The 15173-nt window shown below is 38.6% G+C and overlaps 3 protein-coding genes and 1 long non-coding RNA gene across 8 annotated transcripts in view; 2 read left to right on the top strand and 2 right to left on the bottom strand.

The window, feature by feature from the left end:
* The first annotated feature begins 70 nt into the window (after nucleotides 1-70).
* Nucleotides 71-8276, top strand: LOC116779375 (eukaryotic translation initiation factor 4E-binding protein Mextli). 5 transcript variants are annotated; one of them, XM_061523515.1, is made up of 13 exons: nucleotides 71-223; nucleotides 671-795; nucleotides 1046-1199; nucleotides 1282-1435; nucleotides 1695-1896; nucleotides 2240-2311; nucleotides 2542-2602; nucleotides 2675-2810; nucleotides 3169-3306; nucleotides 3425-3614; nucleotides 4238-4306; nucleotides 5195-5310; nucleotides 6799-8276. In XM_061523515.1, exons 2-13 carry the CDS (start codon nucleotides 675-677, stop codon nucleotides 6898-6900), a joined length of 1515 nt encoding a protein of 504 aa, XP_061379499.1. In that variant the 5' UTR covers nucleotides 71-223; nucleotides 671-674; the 3' UTR covers nucleotides 6901-8276. The 5 variants fall into 5 exon arrangements, with proteins under 5 accessions (XP_061379499.1, XP_061379510.1, XP_061379498.1 ...); XM_061523514.1 differs by lacking the exon at nucleotides 71-223 and adding an exon at nucleotides 259-499; XM_061523522.1 differs by lacking the exons at nucleotides 71-223; nucleotides 6799-8276 and adding exons at nucleotides 259-499; nucleotides 6147-6339.
* A 337-nt stretch (nucleotides 8277-8613) lies between these two features.
* LOC116779872 (mitoguardin) overlaps nucleotides 8614-15173 on the bottom strand; it is a 35521-nt gene continuing 28961 nt past the window's right edge. Inside the window, exons 4-9 of the mRNA XM_032674377.2 lie at nucleotides 12077-12243; nucleotides 11658-11828; nucleotides 11259-11368; nucleotides 10765-10942; nucleotides 10105-10338; nucleotides 8614-9494 (exon numbers count right to left, since the gene is read on the bottom strand). Coding sequence (XP_032530268.2) covers nucleotides 9180-9494; nucleotides 10105-10338; nucleotides 10765-10942; nucleotides 11259-11368; nucleotides 11658-11828; nucleotides 12077-12243 — 1175 coding nt within the window. The 3' untranslated portion in view covers nucleotides 8614-9179. The remainder of the gene's footprint in view (nucleotides 9495-10104; nucleotides 10339-10764; nucleotides 10943-11258; nucleotides 11369-11657; nucleotides 11829-12076; nucleotides 12244-15173) is intronic.
* On the top strand, nucleotides 12191-12568 carry LOC133319378 (uncharacterized). The gene is made up of 2 exons (XR_009753011.1): nucleotides 12191-12330; nucleotides 12406-12568. It is a non-coding gene; the product is annotated as an uncharacterized LOC133319378 (long non-coding RNA).
* On the bottom strand, nucleotides 12680-14515 carry LOC116779874 (uncharacterized). Its single transcript, XM_032674379.2, has 4 exons — nucleotides 14289-14515; nucleotides 13851-14051; nucleotides 13479-13758; nucleotides 12680-13401 (listed from the first exon to the last, which is right to left on the bottom strand). Exons 2-4 carry the CDS (start codon nucleotides 14049-14051, stop codon nucleotides 13106-13108), a joined length of 777 nt encoding a protein of 258 aa, XP_032530270.2. The 5' UTR covers nucleotides 14289-14515; the 3' UTR covers nucleotides 12680-13105.

Below are 15173 nucleotides of genomic sequence, written 5' to 3'. Positions count from 1 at the left end.
TAGAGCTAGCAACATTTTGTAAAAACCATTTTAGTTTTATTTTTATTTAAGAAAAATATTAGATTTATGAAATTAAATTATAAAAAAACAAAAGAATACACATCACTATTTTATTTCTGATTTTTAGATATAAATACCAAAAATTCTTTAATTGAATCGAAACTTTTTAGTGATGTTGCACTACACTAAATTTATTTTTATTGCGAATTAATGGCGTAGCCAGGTGAGTTTTCTTGTTTATTTCCTATTTCACTATGTTCCATAGTTTTCAATTGTTTTGTCTAAATGTTTTTCCACGAGTAAAGTATTCAATCTTCTCTAAAGTCAAAATTTTTCACCTAACCGTTTATATTGCAAGAAAATAAACTAATATAACGAGTAATGAACACGTATCGGGTTTGTTCCGAATTTATTCGCTAGTATCTTTGTCATCACTTTCACTTTACGCGTTTGCTGTAATAGTGGTTCTAGTGCGAAAGAAATACAGCGCCATGGATGAGTGAGTTGAATATTTTTTCTGATGTTTGCATCCTTTGTTTCATAGTTAATATCGACACTCCTTTTACAAATAAGGACTTGTTATAGACAGTCACGTCATAGTACAATTAATTCCGGACAATTTGTGCTCCAGGAATGCATTGGCAATGTTTTGATTGAACTTCTATTCCAGCACCATGTCGACCCTAACGAAAATGACCCGCACGGTTAAGAAACTTGAAGTGCCTAGACCTTTGAAATCAACCACCAGTTCCGCTCATAATCGCAACTCAGTATTGGATGTAAAAATTAATTCTGGTAAGAATCTTATTAGTACGGACAATGAAATCTTTCATAAACATATTAAACCTTGTATAATCGACATACAGATTATTATTTATTTAGTTCTTTCAGTCATTTTCAAACAATTGAATATTCATCACTCAATTAATTTCATTATAATAATTTGAATGTGTTTATCCTGTAAGTAGTTATACTGGACTGAATGAACAATGAGAAGTATATATATGCTAAAATGGTTCTGTCATTTCCACTTTCTCATTTTCAGTTGATGACCTAATTGTTTTGACGGAAGCCGTGGCATATCAAATGCTGCAAGGAAATTTTGACCGTGCCCTTCAGAGTAATGTTGCCACAATGTATTCTAATCTCAAGCTTTATGGGGCTCAGCTCGAAGCACTATATAAGGATTTTCTTGACAGGTTTCTGTGATATTATTTTACAATTAAACGTCTATTATATCTAGTCGTTGTGGTAACTTAACAGTGTAATTTAATGTTCCAGATATTTTGTTGTTTTCCGTAATGGATCCCAAGATGAACGCCTCGATAAGAAAACTCGTCTTCATTTACTTGAACTAATAGAATTGCGTGCTAAACACTGGCAGGGTTCAGACTACATGAGTCAGTATTATAGACACCGTGGGACACATGCGGAGGTAATTTAGTCGACTTAATAATTTTTACAATGTTTGAGAAAATTTTGGCATACTTCAACATCATGATTCAATGGAATATACATAGACATGAGCCATTTCCTATTTTATGAGGATATACTAATATTACAAGGAATGTTTTTCCTGAGATACATATATGATAATATTTTACAATGAATAAGTTAGTAAAAAGTGTACATTATTGGTTTTACATGTTTTTTCTTATTTTATTTAATAATATTAAAACCTGTATTGCTATTAGCCACTGCTGGTGCCCACTATGGAGGGGTCAGGGTCTGGTGGCGCGGCATCCCCTACGCTGGCTGCGCCCGCCGAGCCGCCCACACTGCTGGCCCCCGGCGAACTCATTAAACCCTCGGGCAAGTTCCCCAAGCCAACCAAGATCCCCGGCAAAAACTACTCCAAGGATGAGGTCGTCATTCGCAATGCTGACTCTGGAAAAGGTATTGTATTATATGACTGTTTTATATACTACATAGTTGGACGGTGTTCATTATATTGTGAACTATAAAATGTAATTATCATTTTATTTCTTGATGCTGTTTAGACACTAATGTTATAATTGTGGAATAACAAGAGTAGAGATTAAATGAACTATTTAAATTTTAAAATAGACATCGGTTGGATGAATATGAAATGAAAGTCGCTATCATTTTGATACAAACAATGAAATATGTGATGCCCTTGCTGATGTAATTTTTTATATCGTATATCTAAGAAAGTTAATTATTTTGTTACTGTAAAGAATTCGTTAGACAAATGTATGTGTGTATTATGGTGTTACAGTGATGGGTATCAAGGGCAGGCGTGTGCACATGATTGAGGAGCTAAGTGATACGATTATATCATTTCAGAGAGGTATGAGTTCCCACCCCTCGGTTACAGCATGGTGTGGTGGAGTCTTCTCGCAACTGTCGCCCTAGCTCTATTATATGTACATTATATATCAATCATTATATGAAACAAAGTGGATTCCTTGGGACTGTCGCCTAATCAAGCTTCGCTTCCTATATTAACCCATATTAACCGATACTAATAAAAACATTTATACCAATCATATATTAAATATCACTGCATTACTATTTCAGTGAGTCCCGGGGCGAAAGAGCGTCTGGTGCAAATCACTGGGCCGAATGAGGAGAACGTCAAGTGAGTAAAATATAACGAGAGAAGATATGTTAATAGGGAAAGAGGTAATATTATCTGTTGATGTAATTACAGTCATGCGAAGCACCTGATAGGCGACACCATCCGTCGCAACGCCTCCCCCGTCCGGCTTGAGGGTACTCTGGAACAACGAGCGCCCTCCCGCGCCTCCATAGACTCTAACGGATCGGACGACGCGCGCCCCAGGGAGGTAGGAGACATGGACATTTTTAACACCTATCATGAGATCTTTGAGACGGGTTAATACTATATAAAGACAAGAATTGCGGATTGCAAGTAAAAAGGAGATATGTAGGATCTCTGCCTCAAAGATTAAATAAAACGAAATACTGTATATAATAATACTACCATGAAATACGACCTTTGTGGGGCGCCTTAATGAAGCTGTCAACTGATTAGAGACTTCAGATGGCCTTACAGCATCTAGTTTATCTATTTTATTTAAATTATTAACAAGTAAGATGGAAAAACTTATAATTACAATTAGACCATGAATTACCGTTATAATGAAAATTTTCCCATATGTATCAGTTATCATGTTTTTCCAGAAGTCCCCTCACAATGGCAACAGAACTCTCCTCCATAGTTTCTCGACGAATGACGCAGCTTTAGGAGAATACAAGTATACCGTCACGTTTGGTCAACATTCCATCAAAATCACCGGGAACAATCTGGATCTGGTCAAGGTACGCCACTCATCATTTGTAATATATAAACTGGCAGAGCAATATAGACTAAGTTTTGAAATAAAAAGAGAACGTTGATTATTTCTTTCTTTAAAATACTATTTGATGATGATTTCAGACGGCAAAGCTGGTGTTGGACGAGTATTTCGAGAGTGCGGGGGCGTTGGAGGCAATGGGGTTGGGGTCGGGGGACTTCTTCACCTTGTCCCAGAGACCGGCGGCCGCGCTTCTGCTACGAGATGACGCCGCGCTCAACGGAGCTGACGATGACGTGTTCGCCACGGACGCGCGGCCCGAAGAAGCCACTGGTTTGTAACTTGACGTGACATTTGAATAGATATATAAAGATGATAATAACATAGACTCGTGATGGTAACAAGTGATGCATTCAAGTGCCGCTCCTACAATGGAGGTTTTATTACGGATTTTCATATGACAGGCTCACAGTGTGTTCATATAATGTAGTAATTGCTTAATAAATAGCAAAAGTAAATAGAAATGTGCATGACCGGGTTGGACATTTGTCTTACTTACAGACTAACACCTAGATGCTATTTATGCTACATTTAAAATTTAAAAATTTTTGTTACATGACTATTAAACATAATCATAATGAAGACTGATTTGGCATGTACTATTTAGTATTAATTTAATAAAATTATAAATTATATATAGCCATTATTAGGGGAGTGTCAGTGCAAGATCTTATATATCATAACAGCATTTATTATTATCATGTGTAGTTATATAATGTATTGTATTTATATTTTACATGTAGTACCACAGATCAAATATATTTTCTAAATTAACATGACCGTTCGGCCGTTATTGATTATCTACGTTCGTCCATCCACCGGGATGTTTTCTATAATGTGGGTGTGAGTTAGTGTTGATTGTGTTGGAGCAAATGGTATATGGTCCGTTTGTGCAGTGGACGAGAGCGAGACCGTGCCACGCCGCCCACGTTTCTCGCGCGCCACCTCCACCGATAAGGGCGCAGGTGAGATTTATGTACACGTGTACATTGTACAGCCACTCGCACAAACATAAACACATTGAAGTTGGTTACTATGGTACACGCACAGATCTATACGTATGGATACACTGGCATACTCACTAACACATAAGCTTAGATACACTGGCATACTCACTAACACATAAGCTTAGATACACTGGCACACTCACTAACACATACGCTTAGATACACTGGCACACTCACTAACACATACGCTTAGATACACTGGCACACTCACTAACACATACGCTTAGATACACTGGCACACTCACTAACACATGCGCTTAGATACACTGGCACACTCACTAACACATGCGCTTAGATACACTGGCACACTCACTAACACATGCGCTTAGATACACTGGCACACTCACTAACACATGCGCTTAGATAAACTGGCACACTCAATAACACGTGCGCTTAGATACACTGGCACACCCACAGAGTGTACAGACACACCACACACACTCTGTCTTTACACATAAAATGCTATTTCTGACCATATACTTAAAGTATAATGTGATTTGTGTTATAGCTCATTATTTATATGAGATTTACCGACCTACATTTATATATATATATATCGATTGTCGTTTCTTAGTTATATGTACATATGTTATGTGTATTTTTCTATCTCCAGCATCACGTATCTTTATTCATATCATTTAGAAACATGGAATGCTAAAGTCAGTCCGGATATAAAACAAGTCACAACAGTTTTTGGTATACTGTGCCCGTGTTCGTTGTTTACTAACCACTAACGTTAATAGGAATACAAATAAATTAGTAGTCATAAGAAATGTGTTCGGAGAATATTTCCATCGAGTTGGATGTATGGACGTTGGCAGTTGATATATAATGTATATTTGTCAGGAGGGGGCGCTCGGCAGACGTATTCGTACGAGACGCTGGTGCAGTACGCGGACTCGCCGCTGAGCAAGCTGCCGCCGGCCGGGCTGGCCGCCTTCCCGCCCGAGCTGGCGCGCAAGGTAACGTTGTCGGGCCCGCGGCGCGCCCCGCCCGCCCCGCACCACGCTCCGCCCGCCCCGCACCCCGCGCCCTGCCGCCTCTGGCCGCCGCTGCACCATCCCAACTACTTGGCGGCACTCCTCTGCCGCAACTTCTACTAGCCCCTCCTCCTCCCCTCCTCCCCCACACTCCACTCCCCCCTCACATCATCGCCGCTTGAAGATGAGCCTCTCCCCGAGACTGCATTCCGCTTTTGCACCTTAACGCTCGTCATACATACTTTCATAATCACATTCACCGGATTGCGATCTACGATTTATTTTTCTCGTATTTTTGAAGGAAATAATCGAGTTAAAAAATTGTTCTCGTAGTCTGTGGAGAGCGGCGGTGACCGCTCACGTTCCCGCCATAGTATATCGCAGTCCGGTCAGCTTTTTGCTTTTTGCACGAGGTCACTAACCAGTGGTATGACAGAGTTTAGTCTCACCGGAGCCGGCGGGCCGGCCGCGACTTTGGACCGTAACAAATTTCAGTGTCAGTTCTGCCAAAACAATGCTTTCCAAATTAGAGCGAGACGAGTCGAGTAGTTCATTAGGTTTAAAGCTAAGCGCAAATTATCTTGTAAGTGCACTTTAGGAACTTCGAATGATCTCAGTAGTGTAAGTTGTACGTTAAAGATAGGAGCGAGGCCGGCGTTGCGGCCCGGCAGCTGCGAGACGCCGCCTCTGTATACACTCATGTTTTTTACGAGTAGTTATTGTAGATTATATAATCTGTTGATTGTTGACGTTTTTACTGTATTTTGAATGTGTTTACTACAACGAGGAAATTTTCAATGTTCATGCTGCTCGGACAGGACGGATGTTCAAGAGGGGTCCGTTGCAGGTAGACGCGGCCACGCTAGCGCGTTGTCGATGGCAACTTTCCATGTTTTTTTTGTTTTGCGATCATCCGGTGTTCGCGTTTTGATTGTTTATTAAATCATCAGTGTTGTTTCTCATTGTCATTCTCTGATTATTTTCAAATATAAAAATGTTTAAAAATGTAAACCGTCTTTGCTTGCACGTTTCGCTTCCATCCTATTAACACATCAGACGCCTCCTATCAAGCCTCACACTAACACTGCCACCACGCTCGCTTTCAATATTCAATGTTAATAACATCTCCCTCGGTTGTGGGCGACATCGGACTATCAGAAGCGGGACTTGAACTCCTTAGACTCGCTTGACTGTTGCTATAATAAGAGATATAATTAAATAACAATGGTTTCAGATTGTGCTTTTGCAGAATACTTTTTGGCATTTAGTGACGTTTTTACGGTGCTTAGTAACAAGTCATTTCAGTGTACCTTTCTTCGCTTAGTACCTACGCGTGTAGTTGTGAGGTAAAATGTGTTTTCTGTGTATATAAGTGTAATGGGGTTGTGATGGCGTCGCCTCACAGCACGTCAGTGTATTGTGTGATGAATGAGAACAGGAGCGCTCTAACAGCGTGATTGGTATCGACAGAGTTGCCTGGACTTCGACAGCGTCAGCTACTTGAAGAAGGTGCGCGCGGCGGGCGGCGTCACACTAGCCCTCGACGCGCCCGACTCGCCCGAGCCCGAGTGACCCGCGAACACCCACACGCACCCACACCACACCCGCACGTCCGTACATTCACCCGCACCCACACCATGAACCGATCAATCTGTCACTCACTCTGCACTTCACACCTTGTCGCTCCTACGCCCGGGCAGCTTCGTACCGTTCAGCTTGAGGAATGTTCCACGCGGCGCGTGTTTTAGATCTTATATATAATAGTCGCTTAGAGCCGTCCGTCTCTATTGACCTTATCGTTTGCTTGTATTTTAATTTAACTAATTTATCGAACTCATTACCTACTAAAAGTATTAGCTCACCAAAACTATTTATTTATTTATCGGTAGACGGTTACCGCAGAGTCGTTACTCGGAATGTCTTCGAATATTTTTGTGGCTTCTTGAAAATTTTTGAATCTTAATAATGAGGATTGTGATATGATATCTCAGTAAAGACATGTTTGTTAGTCCGTCGTTACCTCTTGATCTCTATATATCGCTTGATAGATGCAATTCTTTGAAAAAAATAAAATGCTTATAAACAAAAGAACAAACGAGAACGTGCAATTCTCCGGATCCGAAGTGCCTTGAGTTAGATGTATTTACCGACTGGGCCGACTGGGCCGACCGGGCTCGACCGGGCCGACCGGGCCGACCGGGCCGACCGGGCCGTCGGTGGCGCCAGTCGTCACTGAGTGATTCCATTTATTTTAAGAAGAATGCATGCATTTCTTAGTGTGTTTGTTTACTCATAATCGATTTGTATCTAGTGTCTAGTCCTGAAGGTAGGTGTCGATTCTCACTATATCTTAAGCTTTTGATTATGTTCGAGGAAGCCTGCCTCGCCAGATTTATATATTAAATCCAAAGTGTTTAAAAGTATAATGTGATCGTTATTTCAATTGTATTAAATTTTAAAAGCTGTGTCCAAAACCAAATACTATGATATTGTTATTTAAAATTGATTATTTAATATATTTTATGAATTTTAAATCGGGCTTTCTCGTGTGACCTTGAACCAAGTATATGATAAAATTTATAACAAAATATATTCCTACGATATACACACTACATAAGACTGTCGTAAGGCTCAGTACACATTACGCGGACCGGTTTCTCGCTACTTTGGTAGTTTTTTGTTTGTTTTAACTCGTCTTAATGAACTTGGTAGTTGCTGTATTGAGGAGATGCTGTCGTATTTATGATATACAGAGTTTATAAGGTCATTGATCAAAGATATATTTACACGATTTATCACGTTACATGTATATTGACACATTGAGTCGGTGCTCACTGTGACTTTAATAATATTTTATTTTATGTTAACAAATTTTGTTTTTTTTTTCTCGTCCAAATTACAGAAGGCTATATTGTTAAAATTTATGATATACTAAATTTCCTAATAAACCAGTGTTTTATTTATCCGCCTTTCCCTTAACAACAGAGCACTGTACAGTTTAATTTCGGTCGTTCTCGGGGCTCTCGCACTACTGTTCTAGATACTGTTTCAGATTTGTTTCTCAATGTTCGGCGTCACTTCCAGTACTGTCTTGCTAAATGGCTGAAGCCAGTGTTTATAGTTTTATCTAATAAAAGTTGAACTTAAATGTTGCCATTGCAAAATTAGAATTAATCAGTATTATAATTGATTATAAGTAGTCATAAAAATAATCCCAAAGATTATATTAGTTAGTACAGCACGGAGAGCGCCGCTCCTAACACGTTGAAATGAGAACTGCATTAGCAGATATAATAAATATATTTACAAAACAATAAACAGCTCGTCCGCTAACAACAACTTAAACGGACATACATACATATATGTAGATTATTGTAAACATTATTTTACCTTTTAACATCTGTTAACCTCGTCCGGAGTCCGGACTATGATTACTATTAGAATACAATCTTATGTTCAACATCACTAAATCCATATATCCTCTGCTCTGTCCGCTCTCACATAGAATTGTCACAGGAAGTACATGTGTACGTCACTTTTTCTTACAATAACTATAACAAAAACGCTATAATAGATACCTCTGAAGCAGTACATATGCTACTGACAAGCGTCAAGTAAATGCAGATTCATAATTAATATAGATAGATTATTGCACAGATTATAAAATGTTCAAATTGCATTTTATGCCCTTAAATATATTTAAATAAACATGCGGAATGTACTACTCGATTTATAAAAATTAATTTAATGCATAGATCTCGAAGCCCGCGAGCTTCCTCGTGGGCTTCGGCAGCACAGTAGAGAGGTATTCTATATAGCTTGATTATGTAGGAGCATCCTATCTAACGGGTTTATGTTCTCTCGGCCAGTTTGTCGGTAAGGTTAGCGGCTCGTGTGCGCGCGTGCTGCATGATGTCCTCGGCGAGGTCCTCCACCGTCGTGTATCTGGATTTTTCGAAACTGAATATATCTGTTATGAAGCCTACTATCTCCGCCTGGAAGGTTTCGCAGACGTCCTTCAACCGTTCCCGGGGTCCCAGGAAACCCCAGACCAGTACAGGAAGGAGATGCTCCGATATGGAGTAGAAGTGCGCCATGAACCCGTCGGGGTACTGGAGGTAACGCCTCTTAGCTTTGATGACGGACCACACAGCTGTTGTCAACGCCTGGAAGACATAAAGATACTTAAAGATCCACAGTATAAGGTGTTCTGCAGCGCACTAATATGAGTTAGATGTAAGTGTAATTACGCCCCAAAAGTGAACTTTACACCCCTGTATAAGGTTATCACATAGAATGAAGAGGCGATTTTGTAGCCTTGCTTTACTACTTTTCTATTAGGGTTATTTTCCCGAGCCTTCAGGTCGCCAGTAAGGTCACAAAATATCGGAATCTCGCTTTATAACCACTATATATAATATATGCTCAAAAGCAAATCATGAACATTACATATTATTTCATCAGTTTATCTTCTTGCGTTATAAACTACTTTTTGTACTAATATTATAAGCTGTTCCATACAATGATGCTTGAAAGCATGAATGAATTCAAAAAAATTCTGTATGAAAAAGCATATTTTTATGATTGCGTCGTAGAAAATGTATTACTGTAGTAGTATGACATCCTTCGAATAACTTTTAAATATATCTGAGAGATAAGACTTAGGTGTAACGTCGATACACCATACATACCAGGTAACAGTAGACCAGAAGACCGTGAGACCAGCAAGAGTGCAGTAGACTGTGAGAAAAGTAACATAGCACAGAAAATACTAACGCTCTCTTTGAACCCGTCCGAGAGCCACCGGTTCCTGACGACGGCCAGCACGGAGGCGGGCGGCGCGGCGAGGTCTTCGAACGCGTCTAACAGGATGTAGTCCAGCACCACATCGTAGAAAGACAGCACCCGCACGCCCTTGGCGCTCAGCTCCGCCTCCACCACCGGCCAGTTTGACGGCTCGCTCGACCACGACACCATCTCCTCGTAAGCCACCAGGAACTCCTTGGGCTCCTGTGACGGATCAGTTTGGAATAACGAATTAAAGTCTCTCAATTTGTGTATTATTTCTTGGTTTCGTTTATTAATACGTTTTATCTGACAGCAACACCGAGAAGCTTTATTTATCGATGACATCCATACAGTGGCGGCTCATTTTAAAATGGCGTCTTTTTTTATGATAAAGGGAGGAAAACGAGCAGACGGCCTACTTGATGGAGGGTAGTACCGTTACCCATGGACATACGCAAAATAATTTTGCGGATACGTTGCCACCCTTGTTTGGGGAAGAGAGAGAGGAAAGGTTGGGAAAAGAGAAATGAGAAAGGGTGGGAAAAAAGAAGGGGCAACCGGCTCTCTCCCTCATCGGACGAAACGCAGCCATTAAAGACTGCTTCACGCCAATATAAATAGCGTGTAGTTCATGAGTGCTGACATCACCTTATCAGCATACAGAAGCAGGTCTGTGAGGACCTGTCGGCCGGCGTCCACCAGCCAGGCGCGTCCCGCCCCGCCGCCCGCCCCGCCCAGCGCGGCGTCCAGCGCGGACCGGACGCAGTGCAGCTTACAGAGGAACTCCGCCTCCGACCCGCACTGCAACACCTCCGACCGAACCGTCCTACAAGAACAAAGAAATAACTTAATTTACTATTGGAATAGTATTCTGTTGTTCCAACACGAGCTTAAATCGTCTACCCAAAGAGACACATTTACCAGTTTCACAGTCAGCAATGTTTAATATATAATATAAAAGATGTATGAATCGAGAGCAGGCAACTTTCTTTGTGTAATTTGACGAACAAAGACAGCAGTGTTAAAGAAAAGGCCTGCTCGCATCGATCCATCAATCACAATAGGAAAGAGAAAGCGATATATGAGAGAAAGAGACGGCGAATGTGACCCGGGAGAGGGGAGTGTCACGTGGTGTGGATCACCTGCAAGGAATGCCATGTTCCAACTGCTTAACGGCCGCTTGGTACAGTTCCAGCTTCTCTATCTCTGGGAATGACTCGGCCAAGTCGTCGAACTCCCGCAAGTCGGCAACCTGGAATGAGAGATATAACGACTAACTGTAAGATATGCATTCGTTGAAGGTGAAAATATCTGAATGGTTATAGTTTATATTATAATACGAGTATTATTACTTTGTCACTACTTAGCTGAGTTTATTGGAAGTACGTTGTTATACTTAAATTTGATTATTGTGTCCTAGTAACCATCTTAAACCATCTCAGCTTCTTCCTACTTCTTACTTACCATCAGGCAGAATAATAGTCAAACACTATTCAGTTGTTTAAAAGGTCGATATTCAATATCTAAGTAGTTATACCGACCTGGTCTTCGGCGGAGGCGAAGGACTCGGCGCTGGAGTGATGTTCCTTGCGGGTTTCTGATGTATGTGAGGACAGTAGTCTGGTGCGCCGCCCTGAACCCTCCACCCCGCCGCCGCTCTCCGAACGAAACAGCACCGACCGCTGATCGAGGAACAGCAGTTCACAGCGCTCCTTAACAATGACAGGTCAATTCATACTGGTTGATAAGAACCTATTATTTATCATATATATACATATATATGAATTTATTTTTTTTATATATTTTTCCAATTTCAAACAAGAAAAGATGTAATGTAACTAGAACACACCCGACATATGACAAAGTCATTTTCAATTTACACCAACCTATTTTGAGGGACGATAGATTATTTTTTTTTACGTCTTATACATTTAAATTACTGTACATGTAAATATCTCACTTGCAGCATATACGCGTTCTGGAGTAACTCCTGTATCTCTCTACAAAACTCAGCCTCCTCGGGCGAGGTGAGCGCCAGCGCCCCCGACACTCCACCGCGGGCTCCCATCGAGAACGCAGCCAACGCGTCCTCCCAATAATTTATACTCGTCTCTAACGCCTCCATACCTATGACAGGATATATAGTAAGAGAACATCCAGAGTTAATAAGACTTTTATTATTAGGAAGACTAAGATCTCAAGAGTATTCGCTAGGTAAACAGGTTCAAGTAAATAACTTATAGCATATAATATTAACTTACAAATAATATTTAGATATTTTTCTTTCAGATATTGATCGCAACAGGATCAGACGTTTCGCACCGTTAAGTTTGATGTTGAAATAAGAACTTAGCTTGCCTTACAATAAAGCACAAATTAAAAATATTTTTGAATAATAAGTTGTCAATATTAACAGGGTAATAAAACAAAATACAGATTCATATTAAGTAAATTTTCTGTTATTTTTTTTTTATTAACAAACAAATAATTCTAATAATAAATATTTCCTACAGCACAGTATCCACTATATATACATTTTAAAGACATAATAAATTAAATTAAAAACATCTAACCTTCTTGGTGCATTGAAAATAATTTCAAAATCTTATGAATGGACACATGTTCCTTAAAGCTATTTAACATATAATTACAAGAATTTTGTTAATAGCTATGTACAAAAATGTTGTTTTATTCAAAAAGTACTTTTTTAATATAACACACATAAATCTAAAATTTTATATACATTAGCACTTAACCATGATAAAATATATTAGGTGCTGTGTTTCACCATTGTCAAGACAATTTATAAAAATCATGGTACTAAAGCTCTATAAACCAGAAATGGCACATTATTTAAATAGTTTTTAAACATTTGTTTTGTTATTATGAATAATAAGAAATATATTTTCACTGCTTGTTCACGAAATTAATTAAAATTACCCATAAAATATCTATTGCACTTAATATAAGATAGTAATATTGTTAGCGTTTACAGAAATATCACATCTTTCATTGATGAAGTCTCATTATGATCGGGCTGTGAATGCATCATTGAATGCTGTAGTACATTCTTCTGTGAACCGTTCAGATCCTGAAGTGTCCCAGCGATGGCCGTCAAAGCATCTGCTATCCTATCTTCTATAATACTCTGTCTCTCTTCCTGTAATCTCATTGAATTTGCTATTGATTCTAATGCGTTTGCCATTCGTTCTTCCGCTGCAATTCTTCTGTCTTCCAATTCTAACGCCCATTTCGGTGGTGGAGTACCGGACCTGGATAAAGTATCTGTAAGAATATTCAAAATATATTTTACTGCCATGAATAATATGGAATCAGTTTGGTAAAAATAATTTCCATGTTACCTGTTATTGATTTTCTTTTAATTGATTGGGACATATCTTGAAAGATAGGCTCGGAGCTGTCCAGCGCATGCTCTGATTCAGAATCATCTGCCAGGAAATTCTCCAATTTATTCGATGAAGATATTGTTGCACTGACACTCCCTTTTCCATTGAGATCAAGCACACGCACTTCCAGATCATTCAATGGTACAAATCTGTGGGAACCACTTGTATTTTTTGTCTGAAATCTTCTAGCATTTGCTGCTTTTTTTCTACACCTATGCCTCCATTCAAACCAATACTGAATAATAAAAAAATATTTTATTTAATATAATTGTACTAAATTTAACATTAAAAACACCAGAAAATATTATAATTATTTCCTTTGCATACCTTTTTCCATCCGTCAGGAGCTTTCTTGGCACCTCCTTCAATACTATTCAAAGTCTTAGTTAGCTTAATCCAGTTTTCTTTAATAGTGTGATGTGATATCGGAGAACTGGGAGGAATACCTTTAGACATTTCTTTATTTTCCTCTAAAAAGTCTATCATGATTTCTAACTGTCTTCTTACAATTTTTCTAGGAGGAGCCATCTATATGAATAATAAAAGCATTAATTTTTTTTCGATACAATACTCATTTAATATTTATGTCAGAATTTTTTGTTTATATAATAAAATCTTTCATCAAATCACCTCATACACCAGTTATTATAAATCAGAAGTTTATTTTAATGTTTAAATAGAAAACGAAAGTTTTTTTCATAAACCCAAAGAATTTAAATAATGATTGATTTTTAGTTTTACAGGACAAAAAAATAATTAGCTTACCTTTGATGAAAGTCCTATAAAACCATTACAGTACAGTTATAATAAAAACAAATATCCCGCGGTTTTTTGACACAAGCAATTTCTTTCATTTACGATTACAACTTGTAAAAGTCTATATAATGGCGATCAAGTCATTCATATGACAGTTCATACCGAATTCAATGTGAATGTGTCGACTTCGTAATTGGCGTCGACGTTATTAATAGGTAGTGCCATCTATCACAGCCAGTATGAAAGATATAACTTTCACAATACTAGATGTCGTTACTAGTAGGGGCAAAGAATCTAAACCGCCATCTATCAGTGAATAGCTGTATTACTACATGAGGGCTTTAAAGGTATTGTAAAACATGCTACCCTTATCCTTTCTTCATTATGCAACCAGTATAATAATATTATTCTTCAATAGCAACCGGTAACCAAATAAACCTTGACTATATAAATTTTCACGTTACGTTACGTCATGATTTAGATTAAAATAAAACTAATCAAAACGATTTATGAATAATCATAAAAAGATTATGAATAAATGCGACTACTGTCCACATGTCACTTTGAAAGCGGAAGGCGAGGCAGTAGACCGAGTGTCAGCTTACTGCTACCCTTAATTAATTCCGTTACCCCGAATTTCTAACCACTGCCACGTTTTTCTCACGAAATGCTACGTAACAATATATTCCTAACCGGAAATTTAACGAAACATTAAACGGAAATTAAATTAGAATTAAAATATTTTAACATAAAAATATAATACGTTTAATTAGTCTATAAAGGCCACACCTTATTTAAGTATGATTTGCGTAAAAAATAATTGCTATAATCAAGTGAAACTAAATTACTCGTTCTTCCGATGATAAAATTTCTTTATTTATAATTGTAACAATA

The sequence above is a fragment of the Danaus plexippus genome, chromosome 2 (genome assembly GCF_018135715.1).
Source record: "Danaus plexippus chromosome 2, MEX_DaPlex, whole genome shotgun sequence".
In the NCBI taxonomy this organism is placed as follows: Eukaryota; Metazoa; Arthropoda; class Insecta; order Lepidoptera; family Nymphalidae; genus Danaus; species Danaus plexippus.
Note: the sequence above shows the minus strand (reverse complement) of the source record. Positions and strands in the feature narration are given on the sequence as shown.